This window comes from Lacerta agilis, chromosome 12, assembly GCF_009819535.1.
Source record: "Lacerta agilis isolate rLacAgi1 chromosome 12, rLacAgi1.pri, whole genome shotgun sequence".
Taxonomy (NCBI): domain Eukaryota; kingdom Metazoa; phylum Chordata; class Lepidosauria; order Squamata; family Lacertidae; genus Lacerta; species Lacerta agilis.
Genome location: NC_046323.1, coordinates 23,255,201 through 23,273,480, shown reverse-complemented (window position 1 = coordinate 23,273,480; position 18,280 = coordinate 23,255,201). Strand labels below are relative to the sequence as shown.

At 39.6% G+C, this 18,280-nt stretch overlaps 1 protein-coding gene across 8 annotated transcripts in view; it reads right to left on the bottom strand.

The window, feature by feature from the left end:
* The window catches only part of FAM126A (family with sequence similarity 126 member A), a 32,312-nt gene extending 14,405 nt beyond the window's left edge, over nucleotides 1-17,907 (bottom strand). For 4 of the 8 annotated variants that reach the window (XR_004427658.1, XM_033165271.1, XM_033165277.1 and 1 more), the window contains exons 1-5: nucleotides 17,760-17,907; nucleotides 5,341-5,420; nucleotides 3,990-4,091; nucleotides 2,871-3,050; nucleotides 539-619 (exon numbers count right to left, since the gene is read on the bottom strand). Coding sequence is in view for 7 of the 8 variants with exons in the window: in XM_033165271.1 (XP_033021162.1) it covers nucleotides 539-619; nucleotides 2,871-3,050; nucleotides 3,990-4,091; nucleotides 5,341-5,391 (414 nt within the window). In the remaining variant the exon portion in view is untranslated. Of the gene's footprint in view, nucleotides 1-538; nucleotides 620-2,870; nucleotides 3,051-3,989; nucleotides 4,092-5,340; nucleotides 5,421-16,465; nucleotides 16,497-17,521; nucleotides 17,597-17,759 lie in introns of those variants that run through there. The other 4 variants (XM_033165275.1, XM_033165273.1, XM_033165272.1 and 1 more) reach the window with 4 other exon arrangements.
* Between the last annotated feature and the right edge of the window lie 373 nt (nucleotides 17,908-18,280).

The following is an 18,280-nucleotide window of genomic DNA, read 5'->3' as shown; positions in this document are numbered from 1 at the left end:
GGGAATTGTAGTCTCAAAACATCTGGAGGGCCGAGTTTGCCTATGCCTGTTCTACATAGTTACACCTGAAACTTATTAGAACTTTAGCCATGATACTTCTCAGATAATTTAAACTCAACATTATATATTCCAGAACACTGAAGCCCATCATATTTTACTTCAAATATTTCACATTAAGGATACTTTTAGAACAATCTTTCCCAAACTGATCCCCCCACCCCCGATGCTTTGTAGTAGAGCTCTCATCATCCCTGACCACTGGCCATTTCCCCTTGGGGCTGATGGGAGACAATTTAAACACCTGGAGGGCATAGGACAATAAGTTAATCAGCTTGCAAAACCCAGGTACTCTTCATCCTTGCCCTAATCACTTGTGCCTTTGTAAGATACAGCAACTAGTTGCACTACCAGCAAACTGTTAAAACAAAAATATTTATCCTTAAGATGACAAAATCAAGGCAAGATGACATTCATGCAAGGGAGGCTACAACAAAACTACACACACATATGGAAGCAGAAGTGTCTCTATTAAACTTACTTCATGATATATGGAAGGTTTGGATAAGGATGGAATTGTAAAACTTAATACCCTACTGTGCCCCTGTTTGTCAACTATTTCCTGTAAGGTATAAAAGAAAGTTATGTCATATAATGAAAAATATATGGAAGTTTGTTTAGATTAGAAATCACTTGAGCAACTGCAACACAGTAGGGCATGAACTTCCCATTACTCATTAGCTCTTTAATTATGCCCAAAGCTACTAAATGGATGCACACGTGAACATTTAAATTTACAAGAGGATGAATGTGGAAATCCAGCATCTTCTTATTCTTAACATCTAGGATGTCCTAATCAAAAAGCATCTGACAGATGACATATTAGAAGTTTTACTCAAGTGGAGATATTTACTAATCAAGTCTAATCTTGCTCAATACGTTTGCTTCTTCAGAATCCTGAATAAATCTTATGGGTCATATCTAATGGCATACACCAGTTAATGGAAAGTTCTCTTGATCCAGCAGAGATTTCTATCACAAGGAACAGAGAAAGAAAACTATTTCTGCACAGTCACATACACCCCATATATCACTGCCCTCACCACCAAATGTGCTCCAGAGGGTTTGAGTCCAAGGAGTTGCTGGAGGAGGACCAACTGGTGAAAATAGTCTCCCCAGTCCCTGAACATAACACAATGATTTTAATGTGCATTTTAACTTATTTTCTCACAAAACAATGAATACTGTAGAATAACACACTGAATTACAAACTTTATAAAATTCCTTTGCACTCAGCTGCATACAACATTTACATGTTTAGTCTGTTGCAGCAAAAAAATACAATTGTCCCTCTTCAGGCATCTTATTTACAATGTTGATCTTGCTAGGTCTATTTATCATTAATAGCTGATAGTCACATTCATTTTTATAGGTTCTGAAAGTCACTTGTGCTTTACATAGCACCGTGACTCAGCCATCTTTTAAACTGCTTGACTTTGGGGGCTCCCTTGACAGACCCTTGATTATTCTGATCTCTCTGTTCTCGAGGTATATAAACTTACCCACAATATGAACATAATGCATTTTGCAAAGTAGACTCTGGACCAAGAAAGCCTATGTCACATATATTATCTGAAGAATATCTGAAGAAGTGTGCATGCACACGAAAGCTCATACCAAGAACAAACTTAATTGGTCTCTAAGGTGCTACTGGAAGGATTTTTTTTTTGGTCACATATATTTGTTAGTTTATTATTATATGAGACTACTGCTTTAAGTACAGATAGAAAACAGAGAAATGAGACTTTCCTTAAAGCCTCCATCACAATCAAGACATTACACATTTAAACACCACTGATGCAGTTAAACACCAATTCTGAGCTTAATACAGAAAAAGTAATTACCATGGTTATAAACTCAGGTAGATAGCCATTAACTGTATCAGCTAATGACATTATTTTTATTAGTATGCCTACTTGTTTGCTTATGCATATTAACCAGAGTACAGAAATGGAAATGCCTTCCCAGAATACAGGCCATGTTTGTCTCTCCCACCCCCTCCAAAGACACAGAGTAGAGCCAAGGAAAGTATAGGAAAGGCACATTGTTCATCTATTGCTCCATTATCTTGTAATAGAAAGCAAGATAATGCTTTGCAGTCTCTCTCACCCACCCACTTTGCTCTTCCTCCCAATGTCTTTCACTTTCAAGCAGATGAAAAGGGTGTTGGGAATTCTACAGCAAAGAGCAGATCCTCCACATACTTTCTTCCCCCACTCCAATATCAGATGTACTTTGGATTGCTTCCTGCTGCCGCCCCCCCCCCCATTTTCCCACCAATATCTCACATACCACACCAGGAGATACTGAGGGGTGGGTGGAGAGAGACTATAGAAGGAAGCAGGAAACCTACTTCCAACCCTCTTTTCCTTTTAGAGTAATACACAGCCCATTTTATCATGCAACTCTCCCAAATATTTAGTCAGAGGCACGCTCCAGGGAGGAGTTAACCTGTTATCCTACTACTATCACAATGAGTTTAGTAGGTAAACATGTGATATGAAGAATGCCTACTGATGAATGCCCCATAGCTCAACTGTTTTAAAACAGCTTCCTTCATCCCACTATGCTAAAGCTACAGAATACAATTGCTAAATCCATCTAATGTCAATACAGAGAATACCAAACCAGAGCAAGTTAATATTCCAGATTTTTGGCTTGTTTTCTGACAAAACCACATGATCATTTCTGCTAATAGCAGTATGTCACAGAGATTTAGATCTAACTGGTTAAGAGGACCCCTGGGACATCACACAGTAATTTGCACTTCATCCCAAGAGAGAATAATTAATTTCTCAAGTGTGAATACAAACCAAGTTATAAACTCCTAAGAGAAGTGCTTCTATGCAGCCACTGCTTTGTAGGTCCTTACTGGCAGAAACAGCAAGATAGCACCATATCAGTTCTGGAAGAAACTGCAGTGTGAACTGAAGCAGAAGTTCCTCACCACTACGATAAAATTCAAACAGCTGATGACAGACTGGTTCTAGCAGCTGAAACAAAATCAAACATTAAATATTTTGTTAGTGGATTAACACATCAGTATGCATTTCTACACTTTTTAAAGAAGCAAAATTTATCAATTCTTAAAAGAAACAGTAAAGGTAAAGGGACCCCTGACCATTAGGTCCATTTGTGTCCGACTCTGGAGTTGCGGCGCTCATCTCGCATTACTGGCCGAGGGAGCCAGCATACAGCTTCCAGGTCATGTGGCCAGCATGACAAAGCCGCTTCTGGCAAACCAGAGCAGCGCACAGAAACGCCGTTTACCTTCCCACCAAAGCAGTACCTATTTATCTACTTGCACTTTGACATGCTTTCGAACTGCTAGGTGGGCAGGAGCTGGGACCGAGCAATGGGAGCTCATCCCATCGCAGGAATTTGAACTGCTGACCTTTTGGTCGGCAAGCCCTAGGCTCTGTGGTTTAACCCACAGTGCCACCTGGGTCCCTTAAAAGAAACAGTAATGTATTGTAAATGTTAAATTAGTATGCCCCATTTTCCCCTTATGCCATATTCAATCAGAGATGCTATTTCATCAGCACAGAAGAGAGAAATAGGCACATTGTGAACTTCTGTCTTTGGTCAAAAATACAAAAGGGAAAGAAAACAGTTAAAACTCTCTCCCACAATTCCAATAATCTAATTATTGATACATTTAATTTCACATCTAGTTTAGCTCTCAGCTGAAAAGGGTACTCTTTAAAATCATATTTCCAGTCTTAGCAGCACCATAGAAAAGCTGAAATATACATAGGTAATATCTACAAAAAGTCAAAACAAAGCAGAGTCTCATAAAGAAGAGAACAAGGTTTAGTGCTCTTTGTTGTTCTTATTTCTGCTCACCCTGCCCAATTCTTAAGAACTTAGTGCACAATTTATTCTCAACAGTTCTCCCAACCCCAATTATAATTCTGTACACATTTACCTACCTCACTTTGTGGATCCTGAATAACTTTATAAAGAGATGAAACCAGAGAACTCTTGTCTTTCAGATTTTTAGCATAGCTTGGTATAGATGCTTCTGGCACTGTCTAACACAAAACATTTTAACACACAGTAAGCCAATATATAAGTTTCTTTGCAACTAAGATATTTATTCCCTTCTTCATATGAGGTATTCATCCTATTTTTCCAGTCTGTATCTTTCTTGGGGAGAAATGTACCTCATAACAAAATGATTTACTAAATTTGCATACCACCCTTCAGCCAAAGATCATAGGGCAGTTCACAACATAAAAATACAAAATGAGGACACAAAATATATAATGAAAGAAACAGACCGATAACCTCCCTCCTACAAACTCATTTAAAAGGACACAAAATTTTAATCAGTCCACACCAAAGACCCGGTTAACGTACATTCTAGCCATTCATCTACATAGAAAAGGGAGAAAGTAGAAAATGGGGAATAGAGGGAGAGTTTGAAGGACAATGTTCTAGAGAGAAAGGGTGCATGCATGCCTTTTGGTGGTGATATGGGACAAAAAGAAAAGTATGAATGGCAATGCTGCAAAGAAGAGTAAATTAGATAGGAGAGATTTTAATTGTTTATCTTTTTCATAAACTTTATAAGACACTTGATTGAGGTACAAAGTGGTCTACAAAGAGAATAAAACAACAAAAGTGTTGTCAGAAGGGAGTTAAAACTATTACAGTATATAAACATTTTTTTAAAATTAAAAATTCAGCAATAAACTAAAAGCAATCAAACCGCACATAAACATGCCACATTATCTGGGTAGGATTGTCTAAATAAAAAATATTTTAGCAGGAGCTAAAAAGAGTACAGTGAGAGTGCCTGCCTGGTATCAATAGGCTGTGAGATCCAAAGTGTAGGTGCTGCCATACTAAAAGATTGATTTCTTACGAATGCAGAACGGGTATTATGTGGCACCTATAACAGTGCCAGTTCCGCAGATCGAAGTAGTCGAGTGGACATATATAGGGTAAGATTATATTGTAAGTAACTAGTCTGAACTTGTTAAGGGCTTTATATACTGTACTATGAGTAACATCTTGAACATGGCCCTGTACCCAGATTGACAACCTGTAAAGATCTCTGACCATAGGTATTAAGTGCAGACAAGGTCTTAGGTTTCTGATAGTAATGACTCCCATGATGCCATTCTGAAGGATTCTATAAGACTTTCAAAATAGCTAACGTGTCCACAATTTCAAAAAGGTTTGGGACCTCTGCTCTGCACTATACTGGCTCTACTACTATGGATAATTGCTAGCATTTAATTCTTGAAAATGAATACTTATTTTTGGGAACTATACCTTGTATTCCGATAACCATTCTTCTACGATCCCTTTGTCCACCGCCAACATCTTCCAACATCTGTTCTGAAATCTTCAGCCTTAAGATTTGGAGCAAAATGTTTAACTATTATGCAATACACTTGTTTTCTGCAAAAGTGGAACTACTAAGCAGTAGATATATAGCCTTACGATGCAACAACTTACTCTCGTTTCCATAGCTATGCAACCCCTTTTTCATCTTAAATGCTAGAGTGTTAAGAACAAAGAGGGGGAAACCTATATTTTACTGAAGACCAGCAGATGTCCAGCCTATATACATCTTCTCTGAAACCTTTGGAATGGATGTATATGGAAGCATGTCTCAATTTCTATATTATAAGATATGGAAATGAATATATTCCTCTCTACTTAAGTCTGCTTAAGTAGAATTAGTGGTGTAATATTTTCATTTCAGTTTTTCCCCAGAATCTTTTTTTTGGGGAGGAGAGTCATGACACATCATCAACTCTGCCCCTCAAACTGGCAAGAGTAGCCACGTATCAGCACACCAAATTTCACACAATATATTTTCAATTATGTTGACAGAAAGGGAAGTGTCACGGGACAGCCAAGGAACGCCCTTGGGTCAGGGGGGAGGAGAAGAGTCAGAACAGGAACAGTTAGAAGGAGATGGTCAGGAAATGACGGAGGAGGGAGAAGGGGAGGGAGCAGGAGGTGTCAAGGCTCTCTGATGCTGAAGCAGACCCTCAACACTGCACCGGAAGCTCAGGGACAGATGGAGAGACAGTGCCTGTGCCTTCGGCACAGGAAAGGAGAGAATTAAAACGCAGGGTTCAGAGACATCCCATGAGACTTCCCCGCCTCTTATGTTGGAGAAGAAGCCGGAGAAGACCACTCCCCGAATCTAAACCTGATGATTCGGACACATAAGCTGTACTATGCTGCTTGTACATATGTATAATAAAGAACTATAAATACCTCTGAGTGAGCAGAGGGTGCTTATTGTGAAGAGCATGCACACACCTTCACAGGAAGACTGCCACCATTTTTTTATTTCTATCCCCAAAAGGACATGCTAGGATTCTCAGTATCATCGGTTACATGTGAAAAACACAGATTTATAGCCATATAATGTCCACATGTATGAAATTACTCAATAGAAATTAGTGGGGGGAAGCCCATAAGATTCAAAGAAGATGTGTAGTGTAAGTACAATTACCAAACAACAGGCTACTACCAGCCTCTGTTAAAGCTTTTGGAACCCAGTTCAACCAATCATTTTAGTGCTGAGTTTAAGGTACAACACACTCCATACATTTAAAGCACTGTCCCCCACAAGAAACTTGGGAACTATAGCTTGTTATGGGTGCTGGGAACTGTAGCTCCCTATGAGGTAAACTACAGTTCTTATGACTTTTTGGTGAGGGAATATGCTTAAATTTAAGCAGCCCCAGGGCACTCAACATGCAAAATCATTCATCTAAGTACTACTTCTTGGTTAACTTTATTTTCATGAAGACATGTAATGAAATCTGGAAGGTGGAATATAAATTGTTTCCCTTGTTTCCCTTGGAACTGAAGACAGCCACAGTAATAGAACTTGTCTGAAGAAACAACCTAACACTTTCCTCTTTGCTGTCATTGGCTGCATAGGAAAGCTTGAAATCAGGTTGTTAGGTTCAATGGAGACACCCGTAAAGAGTAACGAAGGCCACTTGATCAAGGCCTTTTTACTTTGTACAAACATTGATAATATCTTAGACAGTAAATGAAATGAGCTTTAGGAATACTGAAGAAATAAATAAAACCAGACTCAGGATCAACTTTGTAGTAGATCTGGACATGGACATCAGCTGACCCCCAAAGTCATGCCGGATGACTTTACAGGCTGCTTTCTTAATTTTTTCCATAAGTGCCAACCCCAGTTCATGAAAAATATAGAATTCATAGCAACAAATAGCAACAACAAAAGTATCTAACTAATAGGGGTCCATTTGTTCTAGTTGCAGAGTTGGGGGGGGGGGAGGAGAAAGGACAGCATGTATTTCCAGAAGCCTAAGATGCATTAGCTCTGAGTTGTTCAGGAAAGCACAAGAAACCAAGAACTCTTGTCTGGAGTATATTTATAACTGCAGAGAAATGTGACTCATTCAGGAACACTAAATACTCTTTAGAATGCTTTTTCTATTATGGACAATTGTGTTTAATAAATATGAGAACTGAAACTATTTCAACCTTATCTAGTAGTTTCTTGGAATGTTCTATACATTCCCTACTCTTCTTCTGGTATATAGTTACAAAGGCTCAAAACAACTTAAAAACCCATAATGCATGTCCCTTTGTCAAATGATGAAGGAAAGAGAAAATGTGTCTCTCCAAGTAGCTCATTATAATGTGGTTTATAAAGAGTATGAGTCATCCAACCAAGACGTTTTCAAGAAAATAACAGAGTATTATTTAAAGCAGAATGCTTTTGTGGTACAATTTTGATGTCAACATACTACTTTTGGTCAATTTCACAAGTTCAGGTCTATAGCAATTAGGAGAGAAAAATAGAACTAATCAATTTTCATGTACATGTTATTAGGTACAGTTACAGGTAGGTGACTTCTGTTTCAGTGTATCTGAAGAAGTGTGCATGCACACGAAAGCTCATACCAAGAACAAACTTAGTTGGTCTCTAAGGTGCTACTGGAAAGAATTTTTTTAAAAAAAATATTATGTTATTATAGGTAGTCATGCAGACTGTACCTCCATAGGAAGTCCTGAATGTGAACAGGAAATTGCTTATCCCTGCTGATATGCTCGGCAGTACTCAAGTTTTAGTGTATTTATGGTACTATTTTTTCTGGATTACCGGTACTCCATAGCTTTTCCTATTATTTATTTAAACTAAACCAATGCAGCACCATCTTAAATAATGATATATTATAATCTCATGCATGGAATCGTGCTGAAAAAAATTCAGTTGCATGTTCATTTATATTACAAGATTTGTCATCTATCAAATTACAATTGTAACAGCTGTGTGTCAGCCAAAATACATTTCCCCCCCACATTTATCCTTCCTTATAAAGTCAAGCCCTATCAAATCCACCCCATTGCACTATTCTGGAAATGTATATAAAGTAGACATACACAAAAAATAGTTCCACAGCACTCTATAAGCTCTGCTGTGAAACTGAACAAAAGCCAACCAAATTTGAAGGCAAACATTCTTGGTTCCTCAGAATGCTAACAAAAGCATACTCATTATTCTATATCAAAGAAGTTTGGTTTGCTTAATAGTAGAAACTGTAACAAAAACAGATTAACAAATATTGATGAAAGATCAAGCTGAGACTCTCCAATATAACTCCACTGAAATTTATCTGAGATAAATATTTTTTTAAAAAAATACTTACTTTGAAATAATGTTACATTAATTTGGTACCGATGCAAGACATATATAACAAGATAAAGTGAAAGGCCTTGTCTTTCATTATGTTAAATTGCACTATTAATTTTATCAGATGAATTATTTATGAACAATCCACAATTAAAATGAAGTTCATACAATGCAGAAGCAAATATCCATTCAGTGCCAACAGCAGGAAGCTACAAAACAGCATGGTTTTAGTTGCTTCAAGTCAGACTACTACATGCAGATTCAAAGCATGTGATATTTTTAATGAAAAGGTCAACTTTTTAAATTTAAAAACCATAGTGATATGTGATACCTTATTTTATCTCCCTAAGCCTTTATCAAACAACTTTATGATGTACCGGTAGACAGTTAATCTGTTTACTTGTCACAGTTTCAGTTAATGTTTGGCTGTTTTCTCACACTAAGCTGACTATGCCATATTAATATTGGAACACAGAATAAATCTATAGTAATGATTACCACCAATTTATTATTCAAAACCAACAAGACGACAGGAGCCTTAGCCTACTGAGACTACTGCTTTTATGCTGCTAGAGTTTATTCCAGACATCTTTATACACTTAGGAAATAATTTCCAAATAGTCCATCTAGTCCAGCATCCTGTTTTCACACTTGCCAACCAGATGCCTATGGGGAACTTTTAAGCAGGGTCTGAGCACAAGAGTATTCTACCCTCCTGCAGTCTCCAGTAACTGGTATTTGGAAATGTTACTGCCTCAAGCTGTGGAGGCATAGCATAGCCATCATGGCTAGAAGCCATTCACGCTCTTCTCCATGAACTTGTCCAACACTCTTTTTAAAGCCATGTAAGTTGGTGGCCAGTTCTATAGTTTAAGCGCTGCATGAATGTTTCAGTCATTTGAATCTTTATAGTAAAGTTTATTTTGAAAGAGTAATTTAAGACCACTTGCAGTCTTCTATGATTCTTGGGAGGAGTAAATCACCAACAGTCTTACAGAAGACTACATAGGTGATAATGAGGTGCAACAGTGGAAAAAGAGGGTTTGCAGAAAAGAAAGAGACATATAACCTCTGCTTAGTTCCCAAAACAGTTCTATTGTTTCAAACTGGCCAGCAAATAGGCAATAATTCTCCTAACTAGGTTAGAAGTTTGCTAAATGTAATAAGGAAAGTGAATACTGCAGGGGAGAAAAGCATTTCACCTTCATCTTGAATCACTGTTTTACATATTAAATATTACTATGAAATTATATAAAGATTCTCACCAACTGTTGAATATTTTAAGAAAGACGATATGACTAGTATAAAAAGGAAAAACTGATAGTTTTCAAAGAGTGCAACACAAAACTGAAGAGACATTTTTCGGAGATTTGAATCTTACCACATACATTCTTGAACTATGAGCAAACATGTAACAGTTTCTGAAAACCTATTCCAACTCCACCCTGATTTAATACTCTACAATGCTCTCACAAACACCGCACATCACAGAGCACAAGAATTATCATTTATTGTCCTTAAAATAGTGACTGACACTCAAAGAAAACATATGAAAGCCAACTGCCTCATATGCTTGCAAAATTGCCTTATAATCTAAATGTTACCACATTACAGAGGCATACAAAGGGCTTGTTTATAAAACAGCTCCTAAGAATGCTGATTCAAGAACAAAAAAGCAGAAGTTGGGTGTGGTCAGCACCCTGTCATTTTGTACAATTTACAGCATACATTTTCAAGAATAATCAAGCCTATTTCCCCATATACATCTAGTTTGAAAGGTTTTTCTATTGATTCAGTTTTCACTTATGACTATAACTATCTGTATTCCTAATGGACTCTGAAGCTCCATTAGACAATTAGGCAAAGATCAGAACCATATTTTGTGAGGAACATGGCTTAGGAAAGGCGAATTATCCACGAGAGAAATTAGCAATAAACTGAACCATCCAGATTCACAACTTATTCACCCAGAAAAAGTCTTAGTAACCTACTTGGCCAAATGTAGTTGTACTCCAATGCAATCCTATACATGTCAAATCAAAAGACCTATTGAGTTAAACAGGGTTTACATCCAAATAAACACATGTGTATTGGATTGTAGCTTTCATCATTTGTGAACCTGAAAGTAATATGAAAATATTCTCTACTTGGTCATTTGCAAGACAATAACATTCATCATACGTTTGTCAGTCATCTACAAACTTGTCATGAAGAAATAACAGAACAGAACTTAGCTCAGGATTTATAAGGCCAAATAACTCATTTTCCCATGCACTCAGATTGGTCCCAGTGCCGGATTTACGTATAAGCTAAACAAGCTATAGCTTAGGGCCCCACTCTCTGGGGGCCCCCAAAAAATTAAAAGGAAAAAACAACCTAGATGTACATTTCCAATTGTATTTCAGTCCAATAATTACTTTATTAAAATACATATTTTGTTATGTGCAAATGGCTTTAGTTACCTATTGGGTCCATAAATTACCATATAGCATATATTCAACACAAAAAACAGTGACAATTTGTTCTTGACAAAGGACACGACATATAAAGAGCCCCATTACCTTTAGTAGCTTAGGGCCTCATCAAACCTAAATCTGACCCTGATTGGTCCCAGTGCTATCAGTGCTTCTATTTCAACACAGGAGGGAAATCCTTATACAGAACACAGGAATGAAGTGTAAAGAAGTCGAAAAAAATTACAGGGCAGTCAGCTTGTGCCATACTCAAGGTTTCTGCAACACAGCCCTATGCCAGCTAGAAAATGCAACAAGCTTGCTTCTGGCTTTTAAAGGTAATCAGGCAGAGTAGTTTCTCTCAGGTAAACCACACAGGATGCACTCCAACTTAAGCTTCAACAGCTACAGGAGGGGAAAATAGGATTCATCTAGTCCTCCACAAATAGAAATGCATCAACATAGACACTTCTAAAGAAACTATTAATTTTAAATAGGGTATGAAACATTAGCCTCCTACAGAAAAAACAATGAAAATATGCATCACATGCTTTTGAAAACTATAATGCATTACAAGAACTTAAGGAAATCATTGTTACATCTGCTCTTCGTCCACAATTTTAAATGAGAGTTATGGATAGTGAACATTACATTAATATATACACATTGCTCACAGTGCAGTTTGGCATCATTGAGGAAACCCTCACACATCCGTATGTTTGTACAAGACCTTACTAGTACATACTTAAGAGAAGTAGTACAGAAACAACTATGCAAATGTAATCGGCAAAGTAAACACTAGCATTTAACTGAGCCACCAGGAATACAGTATCATGTGAAAGCAAAAGCTCACAAATATATGGTACCAGAATCATGTATGTCAAATCTGTTTTTGTCCACATTAAATATTTAAAATATCAATAAAATGTGCTGCAATGCACTATAAAGATTAAATGTTCTTACACAGCTTTATGTTTATATAGTTTTATTTACATTTCTGCTTTGAACAGAATGTAGATTACTTCTAGCAGAGCAAATGTTTGACAACTGACTTTAGTGTTAATTTAATTATAATATTTAAAGTTTGTTCCTTTAATTCTGTTATTTCCAATAGTAATTATGAGATCTATGCATAATAAAATTATTGAATACAAACTGCAAAAATGACATCATTTGAGTCTTACATAGAAAAAAAATGTCACTGATAACTAAAGGATTATTTGTGGCATGCATGTAAAATACTAAATACAATAGCTGATTAAAGCTTTAAGATAATAAATATAGAGCAAGAAACTTGCATGTAATATTCTGGTTGTGTATTTAAGACCATACTGAATTAGCAATACCTGTATGTTCTTTTCATGAAGAAAAATAATTCAGTGCAAGATCAAAGCATGACTGAAGACAATATAGAACTAATTACAGAAACATTATGGTCTATGCTTTCCAAAAGCAACCCTGCGAAGTTCTCCTGTGATATATTTAAACCTCCCCTCCTGTGATATATTTAAACCTCCCTGGTGAGTCTTCCTGAAAGCAATTTTATTTTGTTTTAATCCACATAAACACAAAGGAAAATAACCACATATATTATATACACCATTGTCAAATAGTCAACTTTCAGTACCAATAAAAGAAATTGAACTGTGTTCAAAACAAACAAAATAATCTGTATAAATACAGCCAAAGTCACTGCTTTAAGGTATATTGTTAGTTTTACAAGCAGTAAAATGAGAGCAGGCCCCATCCTCCATGAGTTGGTGTCAGTAGGAAGGTAACTCTGGAGAACAGAGAACAGAGAACAGAAACAGTAGGATGGTAGCTACCGGTATTTCAAGATCAGCTATAGTAAGAGTTGCAAGAGTTGTACAAATATTCAGTCTCTTGTGTAGCATCATAAAGTTTGCAGCAATAAACATTACAAACTAAACACACTCCAGTGAAACACATAGGACACTAATGGGTTTTGGGGATGCATTAATAACTGTCTTCACATACTACAGTGAATAAAGAGATTGCAGGACTGCATTATCCTATTGGTCAAAGATAGGATCACTCTCAAATCCTACACCAACTAGAAGAATCAAAAGAACCACTACAGTAGCAACATCCTTGATCTGGAAGAGGCTGCTGGGGACAGACAAGAGATAGATGGAAAAGAGAAGGCAGAACAGGGATACACTGGTAGGGCAACATCAATTTTAAGAGGGATGCTAAGCTCCCTAGGGATTCTTCTCTAGCACCAACCCTTGATGGTGTTTCACAGGTGTGCGCAATTTTTTTCTGTTAAAAGTAACATTCCCTTAGGAAAATCTGTTAGCAGGGATAGTGGTGGGTGGAGCTAGAGAAGAATTTCTAGTCCTATGCAGATCTACTCAGAACTAAACCCTACTGGGTTTCATGGGATTACTTTCAAGTAAGTACTGTATACAGAAAATTAAAATTTCTTTTAGTACAACAAACCCATAGGGCTACAGTTCTGGAAAGCAAGTGAAAGTGTGCCACACACAATACAAAAGCCTATGTATTTGTTCTCACACTTTTCCCTGCCAAGCCATACAGTCAGGAAAAAAAGTTTTTTAAAAAACCAATTTAACCAATAAAATACTATTCCTTCCAACTGAATACACTCCAAATGATTTTTCATATACAATGGTCTCAACATTGTTTGTGATCAGTGGTCCCACAGCAGAATTCTGAAAGGGAACTATAGCTAAGTTAACATAGCTAGCCATCTCTTGAGTTAACAGCTCCTCCTCTCTGGCTGTGGCTTTTTCCATGGCAAAGGTGTTGTTTATAGCTGCTGCAACCCTTTCCTGTTGCTGGCTCCATTTGACAATTTCAACCCCTGTTTGAGCGAATGACTCAGAAAGCTTGGTGACTACAAATGTCAGTTGCTGTCCACCTGCCCATTAAACCATGGTGGCTTCTGACAAGGGAGGCAATCTGGACACTTCCAGACAGTATGTTTGTGCACTGTGCATGGGACCAAGTGGACTTGGCAAGGGACAATTATAATAGCATTTGTACAACTACCCTATGCTGATGGGTGCTACTGTTGGGCATTACATATGTGCAATTATGTGGTGATGGGTGGTGGTGTTGGAGTTTCCAGTGATAATATGAGCACATTTGTAGATGCATCTATACAATATTTTGACTTTGCAGCTGGTGGCAATTGGAGACTCTATTGGCCTTTTTGCCACTAAAAAAAGGTTTTAATTTTAGTATTCAAATGTGGTAATTACATCAGGATTGGGGGATATTTATTCCCTGGTGTGTCTCATATGACCTACCTTGCATTGTGCCATGATCTTTAAAAACACACTTGGTTACTAAGAGGACTGTAAAGGCATTCCATTTCCAAAGACTCTGGGGCATTCTTTCAAGTATTGTTTGTTTATTATTATTTTTAAATTGCATTGTACAATAATGTGGGTGCCATGTTAAGGACAGGGAGACCCAGCTTTAAACGATGGCTCATTGACAAAGCTTCAAGAAATACCGGTAGTTCTCTCCCACTGAACTTGGTGGGGAAAAATGGGAGAGGGGGAACTATGTATATCGGGGGGGGCACTGATGGATGGGCATATTGGTGCCTGTGGGCACCATGCTGGCAATCCCTGATGCACATCACTCTGAACTCTTTGGAAAAAAGGTGGAATGAAAATGTAATCAGTAATTCCTCCACTGCACAGTGGGGATATATGTACCAGAGGCAACAGATAAGCAGGAACTACCCATGTACCGGTAACTGTAAAATATTATAGTGAAGCTTATTCTATATAAGCTTATTCTCTGTAAGGAATACTGCACTGGCTTTGAAAAAAAAGGGTCCATTTATAGTAACCCCTTGTATATAAGAGGGCTACCACGATCAGTTACTGTTAGGCAAATAGCCAACATCATAGTGAATTCTACTTCAATGAAATGTACTCCATAAATGCTGTTTCATTTTCTGTGTGTGTCTGGACTGCATGTCAAGTGAATATGCAGTTTGGGTGCCAAGACAAACAGCCATTAAAATAACTATATTCTGTCTGTCCACTATACCCTTTTAATGAGTGTCAAAATATGATATTTCATCTGCATAGTCAATATAAATTCTAATGCAGAAATCCCCATGCCTGCATTAACAATCTGCATTTTTGATGTGTAAATTCCCTACAATGCATTCACAGGGCAAGCATTCATATTTTCAAGATTGCACAAGGAGACAAAAAAGAACACTAATTTCTGCATTAGAGGTTTAAAGGTTTGTGTTAGAGGTTTAAAGATTGCAACACTAAATATGTGCCTGAACCTGTTAAGCAGATTGGAAAAAAATCTACTGAGACAAATGATCTCAACTCCCCAGCTACCTTCAATCACAATCAACTTAAGCAGATTTACCGGTAAATGAAATAAAAGGATTACAGGAAGGTAGCCTATCTAATCAGAAGACAGCAACCTCAGATTTTAAGTTATGATCTTCAAAAAGCATGTAAAGTTTTAAGTACTTAAATAAAAATAAGAGTTCTTGAGCACAATTTTCAATAGTATTTGAGAAGTCAAGTTCTGACAGGAAAGAAACACTTCCCTTTTTATAGCAAGATTTTGAGGTGCACGGTAGTGACCCCTAAAAGCAAAATAAGATGAAAACAAATATACCTGTATTAGTGAAAACAGTAGGGACAGTCAGAGCAAGAATGTCTGTTAATGGTGAAGAAATAGATGGTATGGCAGGAGTGCAACTTGTGTCTTACTGATACTGAATGCTGTCCCATTACAAGGTAGATAGAACCTATTTCTACAGCATGCATTTACAGTTATCCACTTTATTAATGGGGATGCAGGTGGTGCTGTGGTCTAAAGCACAGAGCCTAGGGCTTGCCGATCAGAGAAAGTGCAAGTAGATAAATAGGTACTGCTCCAGCGGGAAGGTAAACGGCTTTTCCATGCGCTGCTTTGGTTCACCAGAAGTGGCTTAGTCATGTTGGCCACATGACCCAGAAGCTGTACACCGGCTCCATTGGCCAGTAAAGAGAGATGAGCACCGCAACCCCAGAGTTGTCTGTGACTGGACCTAATGGTCAGGCGTCCCTTTACCTTTAACTTATTAATAATTGGGCTTTGAAAAATACCCTTGTGGTTATTTCCACAATTTTTGTTAGGCCTCCTTGGCAAAACAGCAAGTTGCACACAATTTAACTTTCGAATGAAGATGTCCTCAATGCCAGCTAGCTTTCACTGCCTATATACTAAAGCTCTTTCATTTTCTTCCTTAATAACCGAAGATGCCATCAACCAAATCTAAACCCACATCATTACTTTGGGGCTGCATGGATTCTGTGAGGGCAAAGCACTGTAAAACTACGTCGATGATCACACCCTTCTTCTTCTTCTTCTGCAACCCCATTTAGATATGCCAGCTAAGGATAACCCTTCAAGCAGTAGAGGAAGTGGGCTCTCCTCCACCAAAGCTTATTCTACAATAAATGTGCCCGTCTTCCAAGTGCCACAAGACTGCCGGGTTTGGGGTTATTGTTGTTTTTTGCTGCAAGAGACTAACTCAAGCCACCCGCTCGGGAAGTTCTGAGGACACTGGTTTTTTTCTTGTTGCCTCTGCGTGGAAACGGCCAAAAAAGACAGCAGCAGCAGCAACAACAAAAGAGTATTGTGGCAGGCACCTTAAAAGGTGTGTTTCGGTGCAAAGTGCCCGTGGTCTAAAACCCCACTTTATCCGGCAGCCTTCAAAGGCGCCACGAGAATCCTTTTTGTTCTCGCTCGAGCACAGCTAACACCCTCTGGAATGTGCAGGGCAAAAGGAGGCGGCGGCGGCGCTGCACGTTGACCCTACCATGCCCCGCCATCCTAGGCTTGTTTACGCGGAGATCAGCCCCGTTGATATTAATAGGGCTCCTTCTCGAGTCATTAAAGGAGCGGATTGCAGGCAGAGCTCCGAGGACAGCCCCGGAGGCGCGAAGAGCCAACTATCCCCAGCCAACCCCCCTCCCCGACCGCAGCCAGCGGGCGTCGCGCCCCGCCACGGGACGGATACCCGCCCCCTCCCGCGCGCCCCACAGTCCCGAGCAAGATCGAGGGGCACCAGATGCCAAGCGGTCGCCCCCTAGTTTCTCACGGCGACCCGCCGCCGCCCCCATCGGCTCCTCCGTTGCCGGCGCTTCCTCCGTTGTCCCCTCAGGTCGAGACCAGAGGGCGGCGGCCGGCGGCCGGCTCCCTCACGCTCCTCTCTCCCACTCCTGCCTGCCTTCACCCACCCCCACCCCCCCAAAAAAAAAACGAAAGGGGGAAGGAGCGGAGACGAAGAGGGCGGGCGGGGGGTCTGTCTCGAGAAGGAGGGGGGAGTGGTTCAAACCTGCGACCTCGCGAGGAGAAAGGAAGCCCCCTGCACTCCATGCCGACAAGCCGTTAACTGAACTGCCCGCTCCTTCCAACCGTTCCAACGCTCCTTTTCCAACGGAAAAAGAACCAGTCGACATTCAAATTCTTTTCTTTCCTCTTTTCGTCGCGGGGGCGGGGGACAAGGAAAGAAAGGAAGGAAAGAGGGGAAACCAAAAGTTCCCTCAGCTCGAGCGCCCGCTGCCCAGGCTCACCCGTCGTCCACCCTCAAGCGCCTCTCCGACGCCGCTCACCCCTCGCGGGAGTGATGCCCCGCTTCGCCGCTCAAAACGCTACTCGCTTTGGAGGACCATCAAAAGTGCAGGAAGGAGAAAGAAAGACTGACTGGCTGGCTTGACGCGGGGGGGGGGCGGGCACAGAGCAAGGCAGATGCCCGCACCGCCCAGCGAATCCGATTTCTGAGTGGCTCAACAAGCAAAACCAATCGCGACGCCGCAGCCATCTACGACGCCAATAGACGATCTCCGGGAGGGCGGGGAATGCAATGGGTCCCGCCTTTTTATTCCTTTCCCAAAGGGGTGGCGCAACCCAGCGCTGAAGAGAGCTGAGGTGTGAGATGACAGGCGCGCGGTCGGAGATAAAGCTCGAGGGGCGGGATTTCGTTTGTGCCGTCATCGACTGATTGACAATAAAGACTACAATCGAGTTCCTCGGAGGTCAGAGGAGGTGAAGGTCTCCGTCCTTTCGATCGCCGGCTGCTTTGTGCCCGCCGGTC